Source organism: Nicotiana sylvestris, chromosome 7 (assembly GCF_000393655.2).
Source record: "Nicotiana sylvestris chromosome 7, ASM39365v2, whole genome shotgun sequence".
NCBI classification, from domain to species: domain Eukaryota; kingdom Viridiplantae; phylum Streptophyta; class Magnoliopsida; order Solanales; family Solanaceae; genus Nicotiana; species Nicotiana sylvestris.
The window spans coordinates 53,756,632-53,781,232 of record NC_091063.1 but is presented as its reverse complement, the minus strand read 5'-3'; the positions used below and the strand labels follow the sequence as shown (position 1 = coordinate 53,781,232).

General features: G+C 34.6%; 1 protein-coding gene across 1 annotated transcript; it reads left to right on the top strand.

The window, feature by feature from the left end:
• Positions 1–596: 596 nt before the first annotated feature.
• On the top strand, positions 597–2,832 carry LOC104227477 (probable glutathione S-transferase). Its single transcript, XM_009779719.2, has 2 exons — positions 597–997; positions 2,188–2,832. The coding sequence occupies exons 1-2, from the start codon at positions 683–685 to the stop codon at positions 2,530–2,532; spliced, it is 660 nt and encodes a 219-aa protein (XP_009778021.1). The 5' UTR covers positions 597–682; the 3' UTR covers positions 2,533–2,832.
• The last annotated feature ends 21,769 nt before the right edge of the window (positions 2,833–24,601 follow it).

Here is a 24,601-nt window from a genome sequence, read left to right as displayed (position 1 = left end):
TAGTAAACAACGAAATTTGTGGTAGGTCTGCAGAGGACTAGAATCGTTATTTTATTTTCTTCTTTCTAAGTTTTAAGTTGTAAAGAAGAAACTAGAATCCCCACAAGTGCAATTTTACCATAGAAGTGAAAAAGAGTTGCACTTTTCCATTTTTAAGTTTTAAGCTAGTAAGCTCTTTAGAACTTAGAAGAGTGGCATCGTTCGGTTCAAATAAAAAATTATGGGAAAAATCATTGCAAAATCGCGTACGTGCTTTTATTATTAGTCTTTTTTATTTCTCTGATAAACATTCGTCGAGTTCAATTCAAAATTCACATAATTTAATTTCCTTTTAATAACTTTTTCTTTCGTCTATTTAGCTAGTGTAGTATTTCTATGGAAAGGAGTAAAAATAATTATTCATCTACATGTTGATGCAGTATTTTCATATTTTTTCTTGATTTTGACTGATTATTTCTTTTATGATAAGTTTTAACGAATTTCTTAGTGATAATAATAAAAAAGTAATACTCCGTACGTATTTATGTGGACACTTTTCTAGCATGGTCCACACTCGACACCAAAACCTCTTGTCCCCTTTTAATATATAGCACTATAGACTTACCTTCAATACAGAGCAGATATTCTACTCTAATAATATCTTGCAATTTTGTCAAGCAATCGTTAATTTTCAGCAAAAAAAATGGCAGATGAAGTTGTCCTTTTGGATACCTATGTAAGCGTGTTTGGGATGAGGGTTAGGTTTGCGCTGGCTGAGAAAGGCATACAGTATGAATACAAGGAGCAGGATTTGTTGAACAAAACCCCTCTTCTCCTACAAATGAACCCAATTCACAAGAAAATTCCAGTCTTGATCCACAATGGAAAACCAATATGTGAAACCCTCATCATTGTTCAGTACATAGATGAAGTTTGGACGGACAAATCCCCTTTAATGCCCTCCGATCCTTATGAGAGAGCTCATGCTAGGTTTTGGGCTGATTATATTGACAAAAAGGTATGCAAAATATCACAAAATATATGTTTTACTATAGATTCTATGCTTTTAAGAGTCTTTTAGACAATTTCTATTATTCTTTGTTTTATTCTATGTAATGTTGGGCTTAGATGGATTTTTAAATGGAGAATTGTGGTCAGTCCCAACTTGTTTGGAACTGAAACATAGTTCTTGTTATTGCTTTTGGTCAATTTTCAAGATTTATATTATATAAAATGTCAGTGAAGAGATAAGGAGTACCAAATGGACGAGCTAGACTAAATTAGGTAAATTAAGTCGGGTTGAATCAATAAACATACAAGGTAGTAAGATGGTTGTCCGCCTAAATTAATTTTGATTGGTCAAGATGGACGGATCAATTTGAGCTAAACAATATATCATATGAACATATCCCAACTCGTCCATCTCAAAATCATTTTTCATTTGTGTATTTGCTCATTTATTATTTGTTCAATTATCAAATTAAACTACTAGAGTTTTTTTATTTATCAATCGTGACTAAATCTAACCAATCAATTGAAAAACTTATTTTCCTATGTTTTTGATAAGTTTTTCTTGTAAGTCAATATGGTTATACGGGCTGCCTAGATCGGCCTAAGCTTTTAGATGAGCTAACTTGAGTCATGTCTAACTAACCTGCTAATGAAAATATACGACCAGCCCAACTTATCCATACTTGCGCACATTCGAGGGAAAAAAAAAATAGAAATAGCCTGATTTACAAGTGGTAATTGAATAATAGTCACAATTTCAAAAGTAATCGAAATTCACCATTATTCATATAAAGATAAAATCTAAAACAAAATTCTCTTAAAATCCGAAAAAATTCCAACATAATATGCTGGAGTTTGAATTTTTTAAATATGAGATTCCAGCATAATATGCTGGAATTTCATAATTGCTGGAGTTCTAACATAATATGGTGTAAGTTTCTACGCAGGAGCTCCATAATCCACCATATTATGCTGGAACTTCCGTGTTTCAGCTAAAATATTTTTGTTCAAATTTTATCATCGCATAAAATAGTAACTATTTTTCAATGACTTTGCAAACATAACTATTTTTTGATTACCGGTCCGAAAATTGGCTAGCCATGCTATTTTCACCACATTGGAAGGTTGTATTTTTGTGAGCTAAATTTGGTAGAAAAAGATATAATCTTTTATTATTTATTTTTTGGGAGATTGCAGCTTTATGATATTGGAAGGAAAATTTGGACTACAAAAAAGGAGGATCAGGAAGCAGTCAATAAAGAATTCATAGAGTGCTTGAAGTTATTGGAAGGGGAGTTAGGAGACAAGCCATACTTTGGAGGGGGAAGTTTTGGATTTGTGGATATGACCCTTATTCCTTACTATTGCTGGTTCCCTACTTATGAGAAATTTGGCAATTTTAGCATAGAGGCAGAGTGTCCTAAGATTGTGGCATGGGCTAAGAGGTGTATGCAAAAGGAGAGTGTCTCAAAGTCTCTTGTTGACCCTGACAAAGTCTATGATTTTGTTGTGATGTTGAGGCAGGCGTGGGACATTGCCTAAGCGATAAAAGACGAATCTAGAGTGAGTTCTGCGTAATAAAAAGTATACATATAATAAGATCACATATATTGTGAATCCACTTATTTAGGTTCTAAGTGTTTCAACCTGTTAGACATCTATTGTTCTTATTCATTTTCCTTTCTTTTTAATTAGAAGGAAAACTGAAAGGTTGTGTTTGTGTTGATGATATGCTTTATGCAGCAAGGAGTAAAATGCTGTTTATTACTTGGCATTTTATACAGTGAATAATGTAAGATTTGCAGGTTTTACTTTCCTACTAAGAGACTACTCCTTTATATCTCTTGTCTTCTCCTCTCTTCATCTATTAGAACATGTCATTACTATTTGATAATCTTCTGGTCACATAAAGTGTTGCTATATTATAAGAGAGCAGGTTGCTCTGCCTCTTGTCTGCGCGAACATGAAAGTAACTCTCTATGTTCTACCTTTAATGAGGGAAGTTTTAGGGAACAAAATGCTTAGAATATGCCATTTAAGAGTCAGTAGTCATACCTTTCTTTACACGATCATTTTTCAGTCTTCCGCAATCCAAGTAGAATTATACTGAGTGTGTGGTTTGCTAGTTGCTGTCAAGAAGAATAAAACCCTTACAACTGACTTTACATTACAGTCAGAACAAATGTTCGTTAATAAATATGTTGAGATAATTCAAGAATATTTTACTCTACATGTGGGATTAAGTGACCACTCATCACTGCTTAACCATCCTACGTGAACTCTACTGCAATCAGACTGTGGAAAAAGAATGATAACTTAGGCGCGACGACACCTAGAGCTGTTACAGTGAGTTAGAGCGTAAAGCCTTAACATGTTCCAAAAAAGGAAGTATACATGTCTCTCCCTCAGGGATATTCTCCACAGGGGGAGAACTCAGTTTGCCACCTGAATCAGTCCCTTTATGGAAGTAGAGGCGAATCTAGGATTTAAACTCTGTGGATTCAACTTTTAATGTTCTTTTTTTAAAGTTATGAATTCATATCTATTATTTTTACAATTTTAATGAATTTTTACTCCGAGTCAAAAGTTATGATTTCAATTGAGCCCTTGGTAATGCACTACATCTGCCCCTGGCTAGGGGGAAAACTTTCTATTGAGGAGATCAATTTGGTGTAGTGGACATTGTTCTTGTAGCATTCTATAGCTGGTTTTATGCCTCCGAAACATGTAGAAACTTCAACATGATTAAGATGCATGCAAAAGTAAAGTGTCCTATACTTGTGGCCTGGGCTAAAAGATGCATGCAAAAGTAGTGTTTCAACTTCTTTAATTACCTGATCAGTACAAAGTTTCTGAATTCACTTTAGAGCTGAAGAAGAAACTTGGTCTTGATTAAGAATCCAGGCAAAATTCCAGCCTTTTCAGATTCCACTGTTTTTAATTTTATCTATGTTGAAAGGATCTTTTTTTCCCAACTTTTCATTTATCCTTGTCTGTTGTTTGCTTTTACGTGTGAGGAGAACAAGGTTTGATTGTTTTAGTTTGGTTCCCGCGTGGGTTTAACTTTTTTACTATTCTGTCAAATGAGGGTAATTTCTCACAAGTGTAACTTTGGAACTATCATGAAGTTAAAAAAGATATTTTGGCATACTCCTATTTTAAGTTACCTCCAGGAATTGGGATGTGTTAAATAAAAGCCTTAGGGAACTAGTGCAAGGACCCCTAAAGAAAGAGGATTTTAATAAAAGCCTCTCGCATATTATTATCCATAATAAAAGCTGGAATCTAGAGACACTACCCTATAACCTCCCTCCAGATATACCCTTCTCCGACTCTGTAGAGTGTAGATGATGCTTTCTTCTAGAAAGAAATAGTGGATGGAGTCTTCACAACTAAATCTGCATACATGCTATTTCTCTAACTTTATGGGACAAATCCAATAATCGGGAACTTTGACCATAATTGGATTTGGAAAGCACAATGCCACAACAAAAACTAAAAATCTTCTTATGACTTCTAGTACACCGACGACTTCCAACAGCCACAATACTCAACCAAAGGAACATAATAACCTCAAATCATTGCCCTCACTATGGCATTGAGGAAGACATGCACCACATATTCTTTTCCTGCCCAAAGAACCTCTCTATTTGGGGAGTTTTAAACATTAATACACCGATATCTAATCCTCTAGACTGGATAAAAAATATATGTGCACCAAAAAGCAACACTAGCCAACCCAATAACACACAAATCCATTTATCAATTCTAACACCAATACTACTGTGTCATATTTGGCTTAACCGCAATCACAATATCTTTAACAATTCTTTTATAATAATAAACAATGATAAAGCAATTGCTTATGCACTGGAATATCTCTACCTTACCAACCATAAGAATCCAAAAGCACAACTCACCAAAATACCCTCAGGTGGACACCACCACCACCCAACATTTATAAACTAAATATATATGGTGCACATAAAAAAATTCCAACGAAATAGGAGCAGGCAGAATCATCAGAGATTCCCACAGAAACTGGATTGATGGATTCTCTAGCCATATATTTGCTTCATCACCACTACATGTTGAAATAATTGCCTACTCAAGGGTTTGGAACTCACTTTCACAAAAAATCGAACTCCGGTAATAGTGGAGACGAACTAACATATGACTGCAGCTTATGTTAATCTTCTACATGACTGCAGGTTCCTCATCGCCGCAATGGACCACCCGACCATTAGGCACATTTACCGTGAAGGGAACAAAGTGACGCATACCTTAGCAAACTATGGGAGTACCTGGAACTTATACTATGTTTAGCGCGAAGACTCATTTTGGGACGAACCACCTTTATTTGCTTCTTTAATATTCTGCAAAGACTATTTAGGGACTGAATCGTTAAGATCAATTCCATGCTGTAATAACACTACTTAATTTCCTACTTTTGATAAATGTTCTCTGATTAGCAACAAAAAAAAAGAGGATCGAATCGGCATATTGACGAAATTTTACCATGTGTACAATTGAAATTCTAAGCTTGTATACTTCTAAACATGGCATTGTTCCATTCAGAAAAAGAAAAACAAGACAAGATTGTTCATACACTTCTATCTATGTTTTTATTTTTATTTTATTATGAGTGAAGAATATCTTCGAAAATAACCTCTTAAACCAAACACAATTCGTCGAGTTCAATTGAAGATGCACTTAATTAATTTGTTTTCTTTCAAATATCTATTTCTTAAGCCGCCCTATTTGACCAGTGGTGCATCTGTTGAGTCCAAAATATTTTAATATCTCAAAAAGAATATTTATAATTATGTCTAGGTTCATTATTTTAATATAATTTTGATAGAACGTAACTGATAGAATATTTTCAATTAACAATTTAATTTTAACGGTTTGGCAATTGATGGTGGCTTTCAATGATTTTATGTTTTGCATTCTTGACATTGAATTCTTAATGATTCATGTTGACATTCTTGGAATTGCATTCTTAATGATTTGTTTGTCAGCGAATTCTTGCTTGATCCTTTCTTTTACGTTAGTTTTTTGTTTTTAACGTATTATAAGTTAAAAAGCTATTATGGCTTGGAAATGATTTTAACTTTGAAGCATACGTTTCTGAATGTTTTAAAAAACCTTTATGGCTTGGACAGTTTTATATATCAGAGTGTGCATTTTTTTTGCACTATATATACTTCTTTGGTTTTACATAGATGGGCACTGTGAACATAACAAAAAAAAATTCTTCTTTCTTTGGTGCTGGGTTTTCTTCTTATAAATCTTTGTTGTTTCTGCTCCTAGTTATACTCGAAGAGCTTGTTGAATCCTGGGGGATACACCTAATATTATTCATCTCGGTGTGGGCGAAATATCCTTAAGGACAGTGTCCTTGACACGCCTCAAGCTAAACATTTTATTCTCCATAATCATCCAATTTTTCCAACAATCTTAAGGATATTTCCACATAGTTATTATGGAGAATAACGCTGCTAATGTTGCTGTTGATGCTACTACATCTGCTGCACCAACTGTTTCTGTTGCTGTTCCATCACCAATTACCTATGCCAAACCTTTTCCTGATGTTTCAAAAATTGAGGTTTTCGGTGGAGATAATTTTAAGCGTTGGCAGGAAAAGGTGCATTCTATTTTGGATATGCATGGAGTTGCTTTTGCTCTTACTGATCCTAAGCCAACTGAAGCAACTTCCATTCAGATGGATCAATGGGTTCATGCTAATAAGGTATGTAGACATACTATAATTTCTACTCTTTCTAACGAATTGTTCGATGTCTATGTTTCCTACAAGGAGGCAAAAGAAATCTGGGAGTCAATGATAACAAAGTACACTGTTGAAGATGCTACTAAACAAAAGTTTGTAATTGGAAACTACTACAAGTGGGAGATGACGGAGGACAAGGACATAACCGCACAAATCAACGAATATAACAAGTTGATTGAAGATCTCAAATCTGAAGATATTTCTCTGCCCGAACAGTTTGTTGTTAGTATGCTTATCGAAAAATTTCCCAAATCTTGGAGTGACTACAAACAACAATTGAAACACAAACACAAGCAATTGTCGCTGAAGGACTTGGTCAAGCACATAATAATTGAAAATATAAATCGCAAGCAAGCTGTTGCTGACAAAGGAAAGGAGATTGCTACAAGAGCCAACCTGGTGGAGAACAATAAGCGGCAGAACAAATCAAATAACAGGTATGATAAAGGAAATGGTTATAAGCCTAAAACCAACAATCAAACCTTCAAGAAAAACGGTAACTGCTTTGTGTGTGTCAAACCTAGCCATCATGCTGCTCAATGCCGGAAGAGGGTTGGGAATGAAAATCCTGCTAAGGCTAAAGTAAACTTAACTGAAGCCAAAACGGATGACATAATTGTTGCAGTTGTTTCCAAGTGAACCTTGTGGCCAGTATGAAAGACTGGGTGTTAGATTCTGGTGCCACTAGGCACATATGTGCTAACAAAAAAGACTTTGTGTCTTACACCCAAGTTGAGAAAGGAGAAGAAGTTGTATATCTTGGTGACTCAAGGACGACTCCAGTTCTTGGAAAAAGGCAAATTTCTTCTCAAACTCACATCTGGCAAAATTTTGGCATTGAATGACGTGTTGCATGTTCATAGTATCCGAGCCAATTTGGTCTCTGTGGAATTATTATGAAAAGTGGAGGTGAAGGTTTCTTTTGAATCTGATAAGGTCGTGTTAACCAAGAATAATAATTTTGTTGGCAAGAGTTATTATAACCATGACTTGTTTGTACTCAATGTTATCAATGAAAATGCTAGTACTTCTGCTTACTTGATTGATTCTTTTAATTTATGGCATGCTAGATTAGGACATGTTAGTTTATCTTATATTAAAAAAATACATTCTGAAGGTCTTATTTCAAATATTAATTTTTTGAATATTGATAAGTGTGAAGTTTGTGCAGAAGCTAAACAAACTAAGAAATCATGTGCTTCAGTATTTAGAGAATCTGAATTATTAAGTTTAAATCATACTGATTTAGGAGACTTGAAACAAACTATGACTAGAGGAGGGAAAAATATTATGTGACTTTTATAGACGATTTTTCTAGATATACAAAAGTTTATTTGTTGAGAAATAATGATGAAGCTTTTGATAAGTTTTTAATTTATAAATCTGAAGTAGAAAATCAGTTAGATAAGAAAATCAAAAGAGTTAGATCTGACAGAGGTGGTGAATTTATTTTGTTGAATGATTATTGTGAGAAAGAAGGAATAATTCACGAGATAACTCCGTCATATTCTCCACAATCAAATGGTGTAGCGGAAAGAAAAAATAGGACTTTAAAAGAAATGATGAATAGCATGCTTGTTAGTTCTGGTGCTCCGGATAATCTTTGGGGTGAAGCCATTTTATCTGCTTGTCATTTACAAAATAGAATTCCTTATAAGAAAACGGGTAAAACTCCTTATGAGTTGTGGAAAGGGTATCCACCTAATTTGAAACATTTGAAAGTGTGGGGGTGTCTTGCTAAAGTTATGTTGCCTGATCCTAAGAAAAGAAAAATAGGGTCTAAAACATCTGATTGTATGTTTATTGGGTATGCTGAAAGCAGTGCAACATACAGATTTTTAGTAGTCAAAAGTGATGTACTTGAAAACAATACTATTGTTGAAACAAAATATGCTGAATTTTTCGAAAATAATTTTCCTTTAAAATTTGAGAATTTTTTTGATGCTCCTATTATTCCAACTGATAATATTTCACATGTTCCAATTATTCAAAATGATTTTGAAAGTGAGGATTTAAGAAGAAGCAAAAGACCAAGGAAAGAAAAAACTTTTGGTAATGATTTTTATACTTATCATGTGGATAATGATCCTTTAACATATTCTGAAGCTATTTCTTCGTCTGATGCCTCATTTTGGAAAGAAGCTATTGATGTAGAATTAAATTCAATTTTACAAAATAAAACTTGGATTTTAGTTGATTTACCTCCGGGAGCTAAACCCATTGGTTGTAAATGGATTTTTAAGAAGAAACTCAATCCGGATGGTTCCATTAATAAATACAAAGCTAGACTTGTTGCAAAAGGTTTTACCCAAAAGCAAAATATTGATTATTTTGATACTTATGCTCCTGTAACTAAAATTTCCTCAATTCATGTTTTACTTGCCTTGGCTTCTATTTATAAACTTTTTATTCACCAAATGGATGTTAAAACTGCATTTTTAAATGGTGATTTGGAAGAGGAAATTTACATGGAGCAACCTGAGGGTTGTATAGTGTCTGGCCAAGAAAATAAAGTGCGTAAATTGCTAAAATCTTTATATAGTCTAAAACAAGCGCCTAAACAGTGACATGAAAAATTTGATCAAGTATTGATTAATGATGGTTTTTCATCAATTGAAGTAGATAAATGTGTTTATACAAAATGTGTAGATGGTACATGTGTTATTATTTGCCTTTATGTCGATGACATGCTTATTTTTAGTTCTAGCCTTGATTTGGTACATAAAATCAAACTTTTCTTGTCTTCTAATTTTGAGATGAAAGACATGGGAGAAGCTAGTGTTATTTTAGGCATGAAAATTATAAGAGATGACAATAGTTTGATGTTGACTCAAGAACATTATGTTGAAAGAATTCTTAAAAAATTTGATACTTTTGATGTGGTACCTGTAAGCACTCCTTATGATGCTAGTAGTCGGTTAAAAAAGAATAAGGGAGATGCTGTAGATCAAAATAAATATGCTCAAGTTATTGGTAGTCTAATGCATTTGATGAATTTTACTAGACCTTATATTGCATATGCTGTGTATAGATTGAGTAGATATACTCAAAACCCAAGTCATGATCATTGGAATGCATTATTAAGAGTAATAAAATATTTGAGAGGTACCATGAACTATGGTATTAAATATAATGGATTTCCCACTGTACTAGAAGGATACAGTGATGCTAATTGGATCTCTGATTCAGATGAGACAAAATCCACTAGTTGTTATGTGTTCACCCTCGGTGGGGGTGTTGTGGCATGGAAATCAGCTAAACAATCAATAATAGCTAGATCTACCATGGAATCTGAGTTTGTGACATTGGAATTAGCTAGCAATGAGGCAGAGTGGTTAAAAAACCTTTTGGCGAGTATTCCACTAGGAATTAAACCGACACCCTCTATGTTGATGCATTGTGATAGCCAAGCTGCAATAGCCATTACCAAAAATAAATCCTTTAATGGGAAGAGTAGACATATCCGATTGAGACATAATGTGATAAAGCAGCTGCTGAGAGATGGAATTATTTCCATAGATTATGTGAAGTTAGAAGTGAATTTGGCCGATCCTCTAACTAAACCTTTGAGAAGGAAATTAATATCCGAAACATCGAGGGGAATGCGACTTTTGCCAATTTGAGTTATATCAACTATGATGGTAACCCAACTTATGTGATTGGAGATCCCATAAAGTAAGTTCATATGGGTAATAACAAGTCATTAGTTGATCAAATGTGCACTATTAAATTATATCCCTTCCTATGGTGTGTGTGCGTATATAGTGCAAGATTGCAAGGAATGAGAGGCTGAGTTATTAAACTCTTAATCTAATAATCCATAGCCTTTATAGGTGGTGTATTGTGCTGCAGAATACACTTGATGGATGGACCTATATGAGTGTGGAGTGGGGCCGCTCCTATGAATTTGTGGCGAAATTTCTAGAGCACTCATGAAAACCAGGCTCGCGCATGACCTATTAGCGCAAAACCGCGATAAACAACAAAGTGTGTGCGAGTATAATGTGATAGATAAGACACTAAACTTACAAAAGAATTCTTGGTTCATAGAAGTTCTAAACTTCACCAATTGTTCTGTAAGTTTAATCTTATTTTATCTAGGTCTGGTTCATAGTCCAAGAGACACCAGATTCGACGCATTATGCTCAATTGTGAAAACCCAGGAATTTTTTTTAAGTTTTATCTTATTTTATTATAATATTCTTTTTGAGCTATGTGGGGGATTGTTGAGTCAAAAATATTTTAATATCTCAAAAAAAATATTTACAATTATGTTTAGGTTCATTATTTTAATATAATCTTGATAGAATTATAACTGATAGAATATTTTCAATTAACAATTCAATTTTAACGGTTTGGCAATTGATGGTGGCTTTCAATGGTTTTACGTTTTGCATTCTTGACATTGAATTCTTAATAATTCGTTTTGGCATTCTTGGAATTGCATTCTTAATGATTTGTTTGTGAGTGAATTCTTACTTGATCCTTTCTTTTACGATATTTTTTTGTTTTTAATGTATAGTAAGTTAAAAAGCCATTATGGCTTGGAAATGATTTTAACTTTGAAGCATACATTTCTGAAGGTTTTAAAAAACCTTTATGGCTTGGACAGTTTTATATATCAGAGTGTGCATTTTCTTTGCACTATATATACTTCTTTGGTTTTATAAAGAAGGGCAGTGTGAAAATAACAAAAAAAAATTTCTTCTTTCTTTGGTGTTGTGTTTTCTTCTCATAAATCTTTGTTGTTTATGCTCTTAGTTATACTAGAAGAGCTTGTTGAATCCTGGGGGATACGCCTAATATTATTCATCTCGGTATGAGAGAAATATCCTTAAGGACAGTGTCCTTGACACGCTTCAAGCTAAATATTTTATTCTCCATAATCATCCAATTTTTCCAACAGCATCTGTGTGGATAGAAATAAAGTCGGATTCGTCATCTATACATTATTTTCATAATTCTTCTTGATTTTGATTGATAGATTTTACGACAAATAAAAGTACTGGTTTGACTGCTTCTCAAAATTCTTTTTGGTCGCCTTCGCAACACATTTTGAAAGTTCTCTTGCGTATAAAATCCGCAACAGTTTGTGTGTTACAAATTTTATTGGAGAGCTACTTTATAATCATTTTGGTAGCACCGTTTTCATCTTCACATCTTACTTTAACTTTATTTTTTATTTTTTATTTATATATATAAAAAAACGAATCACGCTATTATTGCCACTTTTGAAGAAAGTACATATGAAGAAGGAAGATATACCCTTGCCTTCTATACCAGAAAATAGAATTGTACATACAATTGGAAGCAAAAGTAATTAACTGTCATAGCCAAAAACAGTATAGTGTAAATAACGCTGATACTTCAAGAAGACTCAAAAACTATGCCGCTTGTTTTTCTGAATCGAAGGAAGTTGCAATCTGCCCGCATTTAGAAGTCCTCTAACCTGACGAGGCATTGAATCAAAATTAGTGTAAGTGCAATCATCCACAGAGTTGTGGCTCAATGATGCTAGTTTATCGGAGACTCTGTTTGCCTATAATAGTGTCTGGTAATAAGTGAAGGTTCCTTGACGACCAAGGGTAAAATGGTAAATATGGCTTCTATTTTCTTGCGTAGACCTTTACGTGTCAAGTTATTTCCTTCCGGTCTCCGGTTATCTTCTAGGGTGTGTTTGGTAGAAGAAAAATATTTTCCGGAAAATGTTTTTCAATTTTTCCATGTTTGGTTGGCTTAAATGTTTTGGAAAACATTTTCCTTATGAACTCATTTTCCTCCAATTGGAGAAAAATGTTTTCCTTATCAAGAGAAGGGAAAACATTTTCCAAAATTCATTCTCAACCTTCCCCACCCTCACCAACCCACCCTACCCCCTCTAAATTTTTTTTTCTTTTTCAAATTTCAGTTTTTTCGTTACCACCCACCCTACTATCCCTCCACCACACCCTCACTCCCACCCATGCCCCCCGCAAAAAAAAAATATTTTTTTTACCTTAATTTTTTTTTTGGCAATTTCAAATTTCTGTTTTTTCGTTTTTCTGTTCCACCTAAAGAATCAGACATGAGTCTTAGTGAAAAGACAAAAGGGGAAGAGGATAGTTGGGTTCTTGGTACGTGGGTAGAGGTGTTTGATATGTGGGTGGAGGTGTTTGATATGTTGGTGGAGGTGTTTGGTATGTGGGTGGAGATGTTTGATATGTAAGTGGAGCTTTTGGGCCTTGGGACACCGTTACTGCCCCAACATCTTTTTTAAAAATATTTTTCAGTTTTAATTTTTTTATTTATCGGTTTAAAGGTTCAAAATTTTACAAGTTTTAAAATTATGAGTTCGGAGGTTTATGTGTTTGGAAGTTTACGGATTTAGAATTATAAAGTTTATGGGTTCGAAATTTCGCGGTTTGAAAGTTCAGTGGTTCGAAAGTTTATGAAATTTGTGGGTTCGGAAGGTTGTTGGTTTGAAAGTTTATGGCTTCATGTTATTATATCTAAATTATTTATGAATACTCTTGAAAAGTCATTTTCCCTAACAACTTGTTTGGATGGTTGTTACCCATTGTATCGTATTGTATTGTTATCCCAAAACAATGTTTGTTTTGATTGTTTATTTAAAATTGATTGTATCATATTGTTATATCCATTATTCCGGAACAATCAAAAGCTCCATTTTATGAAACAACTGATTTGGTGTGGTGGGATCGTTTCCTATTTTCTTTTTCAATTATCCCTTACTTATAACTCTAAATTCTATTTTATCATTTAATTTTTTTTAATTTTAACTCCAAATCTCCAACCTATTGACCTACTTTGTCTTCTTCCATCTTTTCTAGAGTTGGTTTGCCCCGTTCTTTTTATCTAACTCTCCGTTCGGTTCTTTGTCTCTTTCCATCGTTTTAATCTTTTTTTTTTGCTAATATTAATTAACCTTTTTTTTCCAGGTTTTTGCTCTTGTTTCCAAACTACGTAATTAATGATAAATTACTAGAAAGAGGTTGTCTTAAATTATTTTTATGTGTAATTCTTGATAAATTTTATTAAAAACAATTAGGGTTATTTTAGAGAACTTATCGTTTATACCACAGTACAATACAATCAAACCAAACAATAAAATGTTATTTAACAACAACAAAAGATACAATCTATTCAAATGTTGTATTCATAAAACGATACAATACAGTGCAGTACAATACAATACATTATAAAACGATGGATAACGATGATCCAAACAGAGTGTAATTTGCGTACCAAACACTAGAAAATGAATAAAATTACTACTTATTTTCCAAGAAAATATTTTTTTGGAAAACATTTTCCACGGAAAATATTTTCCGTTATACCAAACACACCCCTAATGTTCATCTTAGTTTATGAATTTTTGGCTTTCTCCACGTTATTCCCTCCTCCTCTTTGATTTTGGCTGATTGATAAGTTGGTATGAGGTTTGTCAGCGTGATCTCCATTGGTAATTCCGTTATTTTCTTGTTTTTATCTCCTTATCTTATTCTTATTGGAGTAATTATTTTTTGATTAATTAGGGGTGTGTTTGGTATAATGAAAAATATTTTTTTGGAAAACAAGTAATAATCTTATTCATTTTCCGGTGTTTGGTGCGCAAATTAAGGAAAATAATTTTTCAAGAGGTATTCATAAATAATTTAGATACAATAAACATGAAGCCATAAACTTTCGAACCAACAACCTTCCGAACCCACAAATTTCATAAACTTCCGAACCGCTAAACTTTCGAAACCATGAACTTTCGAACCCGTAAACTTTATAATTTCTAAACTCGTAAACTTCCAAACACATAAACCTCCGAACTCATAACTTTGGAACTTGAAAATTTTGAACATGTAAACCGAAAGATGAAAAATCTAAAACTGAAAATATTTTAAAAGAATATATTTTTTCCGGAGGGGGTGGTGGTGTTGGTGAGGGTAGGGAATAGGGTGAAGAAGGTTGAGAATGAGTTTTGGGAAAACATTTTCCTCCAATTGGAGAAAATAAGTTCATAAGGAAAATATTTTCCAAAACATTTAAACCAACCAAACATGGAAAAATTGGAAAACATTTCTTCGTACCAAACACACTCTAGATTCCGCTTGTTCAACTGCATTGCTTGATTTGGGTAACTGTATTGGGTTTTGATTATTTTTTGAACAGTTAATCTTTATTTCCAGTATTAATGATTTAATATCGACATATAAGGCAGATCTAATGCATGGTTACAGGGAGAAATTGTATGAAATTTGAGGGAGAATTTAGTACAAACCCTGGTCCTAATCGAGAAAGATCATGAAGCCAAGAAGGGGCATATGAGTAAAGATTTGTAAGAAGACTTGAAAAGTGAGAATTCCCAGGACACAAATAATCTATTTTTCTTAAGGACGTAATTGTACCACTTTATACACTAATGTTTTCAATTTAAGTTATGTGGTTGATGCATTTCCTTGGAGGAGCAAAAATTCCTTAAGCCCTTTTTATTCAAAAACTATTGTAACTTCAACTACTTGTTGAGTTTTTGTTTAAGATGAAATAGTCTTAAAATTAGAGTGAATGAGAAATGGGATTTGGATTCGGATTTGGTCAAATGATCGATCGATTGATTAATTTTTTGGACCAAATTTATTTGTTAATAGTGAATATTAACGTGATATAATCCGTGTTTGTAACGGATATTTTCCAATCCGTGTATTGTGTTGTAACACTAAGCAATAAGCAGCCTAGTGCACCTCCCACAATGGTGCAAGTGCTCCTCCCACCAAGCAAGTGTATATACCACCATGTAAGTGCTTTCTCCATGATCTAGTGCTTGTTGCACCATGGAAGGGGCGAATTTCTCTCAAATAACTGCTATAAATAGAGCATAAGTTGGAGAGAAAGAAGAACACATCGGAAAAAACTCTCTGTATACATTGGATATACACTCTGCATATACTGGATATACACTCTGCATATACTGGATATACACTCTGTATACACTGCGTATACACTGGAAAAACGAATTGCAATCTGATATTCTCTTCAGTAAGAATTCAACATTGGCTATACTTTGCATTCCTTCCTCTCAGAATTTCCATTCGACTTCTGAGTTGTCCTCCTTATTCTGCATTGTTTTTAACTACAAACAAAGCATCCATAAGTGTGATTTGTTGCCGAACTTTGTGTTCGCTGAAACACTGGGGTTTGAAGTACCGCTACACCAGTGTGTAATTCATTCTATCCTGGGAGGAAATAATCTATAACCTTGGGTACTAGGATGTGATTAAATTCCTTAAGGAAACACTGTGAATTCAGTGGGCTCGAATTAATTTCTGTTTTTTATTTATATTTACGTTTATAAGCTAACGTTCTAATTTCCAGAATCATTATTTACCAGTACAGAGGAACAACAATCTTAAGGAATTTAATAATTTAATTTCTGTATTTGTGTTACTTTTATTATTCTGGAAACTATAACCTTTGTGGTTTTTTGTGTACTCCCGTTTGGAGAGTAAAGCCTTCGTGGCGGTTTGTTGGAGATTAAAATCTACGTGATTTTTACTCCAGTTTTAAAACCTTCGTGGCATTTTGTTGGAAATTAAAATCTACGTGATTTTTCACTCCAGTTTTAAACGTTTATTAAACGTTTGATTGTGTCATTTTTACAGTAAAAATGGCGAATGACGGAAATCAAGTTGTTCCGATGATGACTGCCAACGCATCGACAAGTCGAACTCCGGCGTTGGCACCGGCAGAGAAACCCGGAAAATTTTCCGGGATGGATTTCAAGCGCTGGCAGCAAAAGATGTTCTTCTACTTGACTACGTTATGTCTACAGAAGTTCATCAAGGAAGATGTTCCTGATCTTCCAGATGAAACTCCAGAGAATGATAGCTTTCTCGTGATTGAGGCGTGGAAGCATTCTGACTTCTTGTGCAGGAATTATATTCTTAGCGGACTGGAGGATAATCTGTATAATGTATACAGTGGCGTGGAGACGTCAAAAGAATTGTGGAATGCACTTGAAAAGAAGTACAAAACTGAAGATGCCGGGATGAAGAAATTCGTCGCCGCAAAATTTTTGGACTACAAAATGGTAGATAGCAAGTCTGTTATTACCCAAGTCCAGGAATTGCAAGTGATTATTCATGATCTACTTGCTGAAGGTATGTTTCAAATAAATACTGATATTGAAAGTAAATTTTTTAGTAATTTTACTAACGGAATTTTCATTGAAGGTCTTGTCATCAATGAAGCATTCCAAGTAGCAGCAATAATTGAGAAGTTGCCTCCATTGTGGAAGGACTTCAAAAATTATTTGAAACACAAACGAAAGGAGATGTCCCTTGAAGATCTCATTGTTCGATTGAGAATCGAAGAGGACAACAAAGCTGCTGAGAGAAGAGGCCGTGGAAATTCAACAATAATGGGAGCAAATATTGTTGAAGATAACAAAAAGAGAAAGAAGGCTTCTGGTCCGAAATACAACCCAAGCAAGAAGCGGTTCAGTGGAAACTGCTACAACTGTGGGAAAACCGGACACAAATCTACGGAGTGTCGTGCTCGGAAGAAAGACAAGCAAAGGGGTCAAGCAAACATGGTAGAAAAGCATGATGATGTTGATGACTTGTGCGCCATGCTTTCTGAATGCAACCTGGTAGGAAACCCAAAGGAGTGGTGGATTGATTCTGGAGCCACTCGCCATGTTTGTGCTGTGAGGGAAGCATTTTCTACATATGCTTCTGCTGGACCCGAAGAGACGCTCTCTATGGGAAATGCTGCTACAGCAAAAATTGAAGGATACGGTAAGATATTTCTCAAGATGACTTCTGGCAAGGTCATGACTTTGAACAACGTCCTTCATGTTCCCGAGATTAGGAAGAACTTAGTCTCTACTGGACTTCTTGTAAAGCACGGTTTCAAGTGCGTTTTTGTATCTGACAAGGTAGTGATTAGTAAGAATGAAATGTTTGTAGGAAAAGGTTACCTTACTGAGGGCCTTTTCAAGCTGAATGTAATAGTTGTTGAAACTAATAATAAAACTTCAGCTTCTTCTTACTTACTTGAGTCAAATGATTTATGGCATGTACGTTTAGGTCATGTCAATTATAAAACCTTGCGAAAAATGATAAACTTGGAAGTATTGCCTAAGTTTGAATGCGAAAAATCAAAATGTCAAATATGTGTGGAATCTAAGTATGTTAAACATCCTTATAAGTCGGTTGAAAGGAATTCAAATCCTTTAGACTTAATTCACACAGATATTTGTGACATGAAGTCAATACCATCTCGCGGTGGAAAGAAGTATTTCATAACTTTTATTGACGATAGTACTCGATATTGCTATGTTTACTTACTTAATAGTAAAGATGAAGCAATAGACGCATTCAAGCAATACAAAAATGAAGTTGAAACGCAACTTAACAAGAAAATCAAAATGATAAGAAGTGATAGGGGTGGTGAATATGAATCTCCTTTTGAACAAATATGTTTAGAATATGGAATTATTCATCAAACAACAGCCCCTTACACGCCCCAATCCAATGGGATTGCGGAAAGAAAGAATCGTTCATTAAAGGAGATGATGAACGCATTGTTGATAAGTTCTGGTTTGCCACAGAACTTGTGGGGGAAGCCGTTCTTACGGCCAGCCGAATACTAAATCGAGTACCCTATAGTAAAACACAATCCATTCCATATGAAAAATGGAAAGGAAGGAAGCCCAACTTGAATTATTTTAAAGTGTGGGGGTGTTTGGCAAAGGTGCAAGTTCCTAAACCCAAAAGGGTAAAAATAGGACCGAAAACAGTTGATTGTGTTTTCATAGGATATGCAACTAATAGTAAAGCATATCGATTTCTGGTTCATAAATCAGAAAATCCCGACATTCATAATAATACGGTTATAGAATCAGATAATGCTGAGTTCTTTGAAAATATATATCCGTATAAAAAGGAATGCGAGTCGATTGGTGAAGTATCTAAACGACCTCGGGAAGAAACAAAAGAAAGTACATTTAATCAGGGGGATCCAAGACGTAGTAAACGTCAAAGAACGTCTACTTCGTTTGGACCAGATTTTGTGACTTTCTTATTGGAAAATGAGCCTCGAACATTTAAAGAAGCTATGTCTTCTTCGGAATCATTGTTCTGGAAAGAGGCAGTCAATAGTGAAATAGAATCCATATTGAACAACCATACATGGGAATTGGTTGATCTTCCTCCTGGAAATAAACCTTTGGGTTCTAAATGGATTTTTAAGAGAAAAATGAAAGATGATGGCACTATTGATAAATTCAAGGCAAGACTTGTTGTCAAAGGGTATAGACAACGAGAAGGTCTTGACTACTTTGATACATACTCCCCAGTTACAAGGATTACGTCCATACGGATGTTAGTAGCATTAGCTGCAGTGTATGGTCTTGAAATTCATCAAATGGATGTTAAAACGGCCTTCTTAAATGGAGAGTTGGAGGAAGAAATTTACATGGAACAACCTGAAGGGTTTGTGGTTCCAGGTAAAGAAAATAAGGTATGTAGACTTGTTAAGTCCCTTTACGGACTAAAACAAGCACCCAAACAATGGCATGCGAAAATTTGACCAAACAATGTTGTCAAATGGTTTTAAGATAAATGAATGTGATAAATGTGTGTACATTAAAAATGTTCCAAATCACATAGTCATTGTTTGCCTATATGTGGATGATATGCTGATAATGAGTAATAACATTGCCAACATAAATGCTACTAAGCGTATGCTAACTAGCAAGTTTGATATGAAGGACTTGGGAATTGCGGATTTAATTCTGGGGATTAAGATCCAAAAGACTCCTCAAGGTCTGGCATTGTCACAATCTCATTATATTAAGACAGTACTTGAAAAATTCAAGCACTTGGGCTTTAAAGTTGCAAAGACTCCAATTGACGTGAATCTTGCACTAGCAAAGAACAAAGGCCAAAGCATATCACAATTGGATTATGCTCGTGTGTTGGGATGCTTAATGTACATCATGAATTGTACACGACCAGATATAGCTTGTGCTATAAGTAAACTAAGTCGATACACGAGCAATCCAGGCCAATCTCACTGGATGGCAATGAAACGAGTTTTGGGATACTTAGAACATACCCAAAACTTTGATTTGCACTACAGTAAATATCCTGCGGTGATTGAAGGATATTGTGATGCAAATTGGATCACCGGTTCAACTGATTCGAAGTCCACAAGTGGATATGTATTCACTATTGGTGGAGGAGCGGTATCTTGGAAGTCGTCCAAACAAACATGTATTGCCCGCTCTACAATGGAGGCTGAGTTCATAGCCTTAGATAAAGCCGGTGAAGAAGCTGAATGGCTCCGGAATTTCTTGGAAGATATTCCATTTTGGCCCAAACCGTTGGCACCAATATGCATACACTGTGATAGCCAAGCGGCAATTGGAAGGGCTGGGAGCGTTATGTATAACGGTAAATCTCGTCATATATGACGAAGACATAAAACCGTTAGACAGCTTCTCTCTAGAGGAATTATCACGATTGACTATGTAAAGTCAAGTGATAATGTGTCAGATCCACTTACAAAAGGCCTAACTAGAGAGGTAGTTGAGAAATCATCGAGGGGAATGAGACTATGGCCGAGAACAAGTCATTGTGGCGGTAACTCTACCTAGAAGACTGGAGATCCCAAGATCTAGGTTCAAGGAGATCAAACAAAATCATTAATGGCGGTTCAACATTGTCAACAAAATTTGTTTTAGTCCATTCTCGTGATGAGACAATGTTCAGTACCAAGGATAAAACATTAAGGCTTTTTAATGATTTCTAAATTTGATACAGGGTATATCAAATAGTGTATCTACGGGATGACACGTTTAGGAATCACCTATGTAAGTGTGAAGTGTTAGCCGCTTCAAGGAGAATTTTGCAAGGCCAATTCTCTACGCACTTATGAAACCAGGCAGTGTTCATGGCTGAAACGAACACAACAATGAGAACCAAAGACGGTTAAGGGATTGATTGTGTGACTTATGGTTGTCTAGGTATACACTAAAGTTCGACGGTTCAAAGATATCAAATCTACCGATTGACCGAGTATATCCGACATAAGTTCACTACGGAAAGTTCAAAGGGAAACCTACTTATCCAGATGCAATTAATTCTTGTTTGCAAATCACACAAGTTTTTCATGCATACTTCCATGATATAGCCATTCCCCATTCATGTGGGGGATTGTTGAGTTTTTGTTTAAGATGAAATAGTCTTAAAATTAGAGTGAATGGGAAATGGGATTTGGATTCGGATTTGGTCAAATGATCGATCGATTGATTAATTTTTGGACCAAATTTATTTGTTAATAGTGAATATTAACGTGATATAATCCGTGTTTGTAACGGATATTTTCCAATCCGTGTATTATGTTGTAACACTAAGCAATAAGCAGCCTAGTGCACCTCCCACAATGGTGCAAGTGCTCCTCCCACCAAGCAAGTGTATATACCACCATGTAAGTGCTTTCTCCATGATCTAGTGCTTGTTGCACCATGGAAGGGGCGGATTTCTCTCAAATAACTGCTATAAATAGAGCATAAGTTGGAGAGAAAGAAGAACACATCGGAAAAAACACTTGAAACACTCTGTATACACTTAATATACACTCTGCATATACTGGATATACACTCTGTATACACTGCGTATACACTGGAAAAACGAATTGCAATCTGATATTCTCTTCAGTAAGAATTCAACATTGGCTATACTTTGCATTCCTTCCTCTCAGAATTTCCATTCGACTTCTGAGTTGTCCTCCTTATTCTGCATTGTTTTTAACTACAAACAAAGCATCCATAAGTGTGATTTGTTGCCGAACTTTGTGTTCGCTGAAACACTGGGGTTTGAAGTACCGCTACACCAGTGTGTAATTCGTTCTATCCTGGGAGAAAATAATCTATAACCTTGGGTACTAGGATGAGATTAAATTCCTTAAGGAAACACTGTGAATTCAGTGGGCTCGAATTAATTTCTGTTTTTTATTTATATTTTCGTTTATAAGCTAACGTTCTAATTTCCAGAATCATTATTTACAAGTACAGAGGAACAACACTACTTTGATTTGAGACTTCGTTTGATGAAGTGTACATGAACTACATGTCTTTTAATTTGTATCATCAACTTGATAGATTTCATAAGGCATTTACTTATGGTTACTAGACTGTTAAAGCTAATATGTGTTGATTTAGTTTAGCTACTAGGCTATTAAAACTGATATTTGAAAAAAGCATAACAAATTCGTAGATGTGCACTGTAATAGCCAGTTGATGCATAACGACTAAGTGAATTTATTTATAAGTTGGAGAATTAAGAGGATTAAAAAGGAGAGGAAATAAGAGAAAGGGATCACTAGGTGATACAAATTTATTTCATTAACCAAAACCTGTTAAACAAACTAGATGCTTAGATATTCCTTTAATTTGTTGGTAATGTTAATAGTTTGGTGATTAGTTTAAAACTCAGGGACAATGCTCAGATATTACTTTTAAATTTTTTCAAATAAGGAGTTGCCTCCTTATGAATAAGCAGCAGCCCAACTCAAAGCTATTTTCATATGAGACTTCTAATATTTATGGTTACTGCACCCTGTGAAGAAGTTAGTAATTCATAAATCTTCTTAAAACTACTAAACATTTCATAGTGCCTCACCATTCACTCTCACTGCCTCTTCCAAAACTTATTACCTGATAAAAGACTTTGTTATTTATAATGAGGTGGTATTATAGAATTGCAGATTGCAAAATGGTTTCGAAGAGGCCTTAATTATATTGGTCTGAAATTCAAAAGATGGATTTGTCCTCCGAAAATTTCTTTTAGAGTTGAGAAGATGAATAAGAACAACTTTTCTATTTAGAGTAACAAGGCGATCCTTTTCCAAAGTACTGATATTATTAAGAGAATTTCAATTATTTTTCAAAATTACTATCATAATTATGAAAAAGAAAAATGTATATATGTGGATCTTGGTGGTGGTCTCTCTGCCCTGCTTTCCCTATTTCGATTTTACTTGGGTATTTTCTATATATTTTGGTGCTTTTCGTATATGTTTCTTGTGATACAATATCAACCTTTACACTTTCCTTCAACACATCATTTTAGACCCTCTTCGGCTTGCTGGCTGCAATAGTTCCTAAAAAAAGATCACTTGAAGAATGAGCGTAAGAAATCAAGAAAGTGAAGGGATTGAAGTCCATATGTAAGACGTATTTATTGGTTTGGTGCAAACACCCAGTACGAGTAAGTTTTTACCGTTTTCCCCCAAGAGTTTTCGTCCATTTATATGATTACTTATAGTTTTTGAGGCCTTCGATTGAATATCAATTCTGCTCACTTGGTCTTCTTTGATTCTCATTGTTATTCTGTGAACACATAAACCAGTTCTTTTGAGAGTTTTATCTCATGTCCTCTCTCCCTAAGCCAAAAGATCACATTAAGTGACGATTGTGTAGGGGATCAAGAATGCTCTACAAAATATTTAGTTTGCAAACTGAATGGGAAATAGACCTTGATTCCTTGGTTTTCTTTTTGTACAATAACCATTTTCAAATATATTTAAGCCAGTGGCTTGGAACTGCGTGATCTTTTCTTGCATTATGATCAAGGCATATGTATTTTAATTTTGTGACCGTCAAAGATAAATACTTCTGAAATTTTTCATATTGATTTTGAGAAAACTATTTTCTTAACAACCTTGGTGCGTTTATACACATTTGATTTGGAAATGTTGCAAGACCGCTCGTCCTAATGCCAACTGAGTTCCACAATTTGTTAAACCCATCTGACACGCTGCCTTATTAACTAACCGTTATTAAGAATTTAGAAAATTTGAACTTTTATCACTAGTGAATTATTGGAAGTAGAGATGGTATTATTTTTGGGTAATATTGTTATGATATTAGTTAGAACTATATATTGTTTTTCAAATCTGGACAACTGACAAGTGCTATTGGTTTTCATGCCAGTTTACTCTACCACCAATAATTTATGCTATAGTAATTTTGGCACTACCTACACAAAGTTTAATTGTTCTACAATGGTGAATTTCATTTTACTAAGTTTTTTAGTTTTCCTTTCTAATATTATTTTTTGACGAAATATGTTTCAATTCCATACTTTCTTTTCCCCTGTTTCCTATGTAATAGTATTTTGGCATTTGTTTCCATTTTTTTCAAGATCGTTGTTATTGTAATTTATGCTATGATTACATATGTTATTGTTCGAAAAGTAGTTAAATTTTCATGCTTAACATTGTTATCCAAGATTCACTAATATTTGTATCAGTTGAGAAGAAAATATCTATGGACCGAGGGTAGAAAGAGACCATAACGTACACTATGATAAAGAAAGCCTTTTCATTCATAACAAATGGAAGTGTCTAAGGTGAGGATCCAAGAGTGATGGGTACAGAATCCACGGGTACTTTTAATTAGAAAAAAAATGATTTTAACCTGTAATTTTCCACAATTTTTATGGGAATGCAAGGATATGTTATTGCTCCAAATAACTATAGCTAAGTACCTGTATAGTCAGTCCTTTTTTCTTACCTTCATCTGGTTCCTTATTGGAAATTATTTTATCTTGTAAAATGAGCATATAAAGTAAGTAAATAATAGCAGAGTCTAGATCAAACTTGGGCCCGTGCATTACACTACACGTGCATCCACATCGCTTTAATTGTTCAGGGTCTCAATCGATACTACTTGTAATGCTGCACTGTGGGCCGGTCCCGAACCGGACCGGACCGGGCCCACGGTCTTGACGGGCCTCACGACCTTGGTGGGCCGGTCCTGGT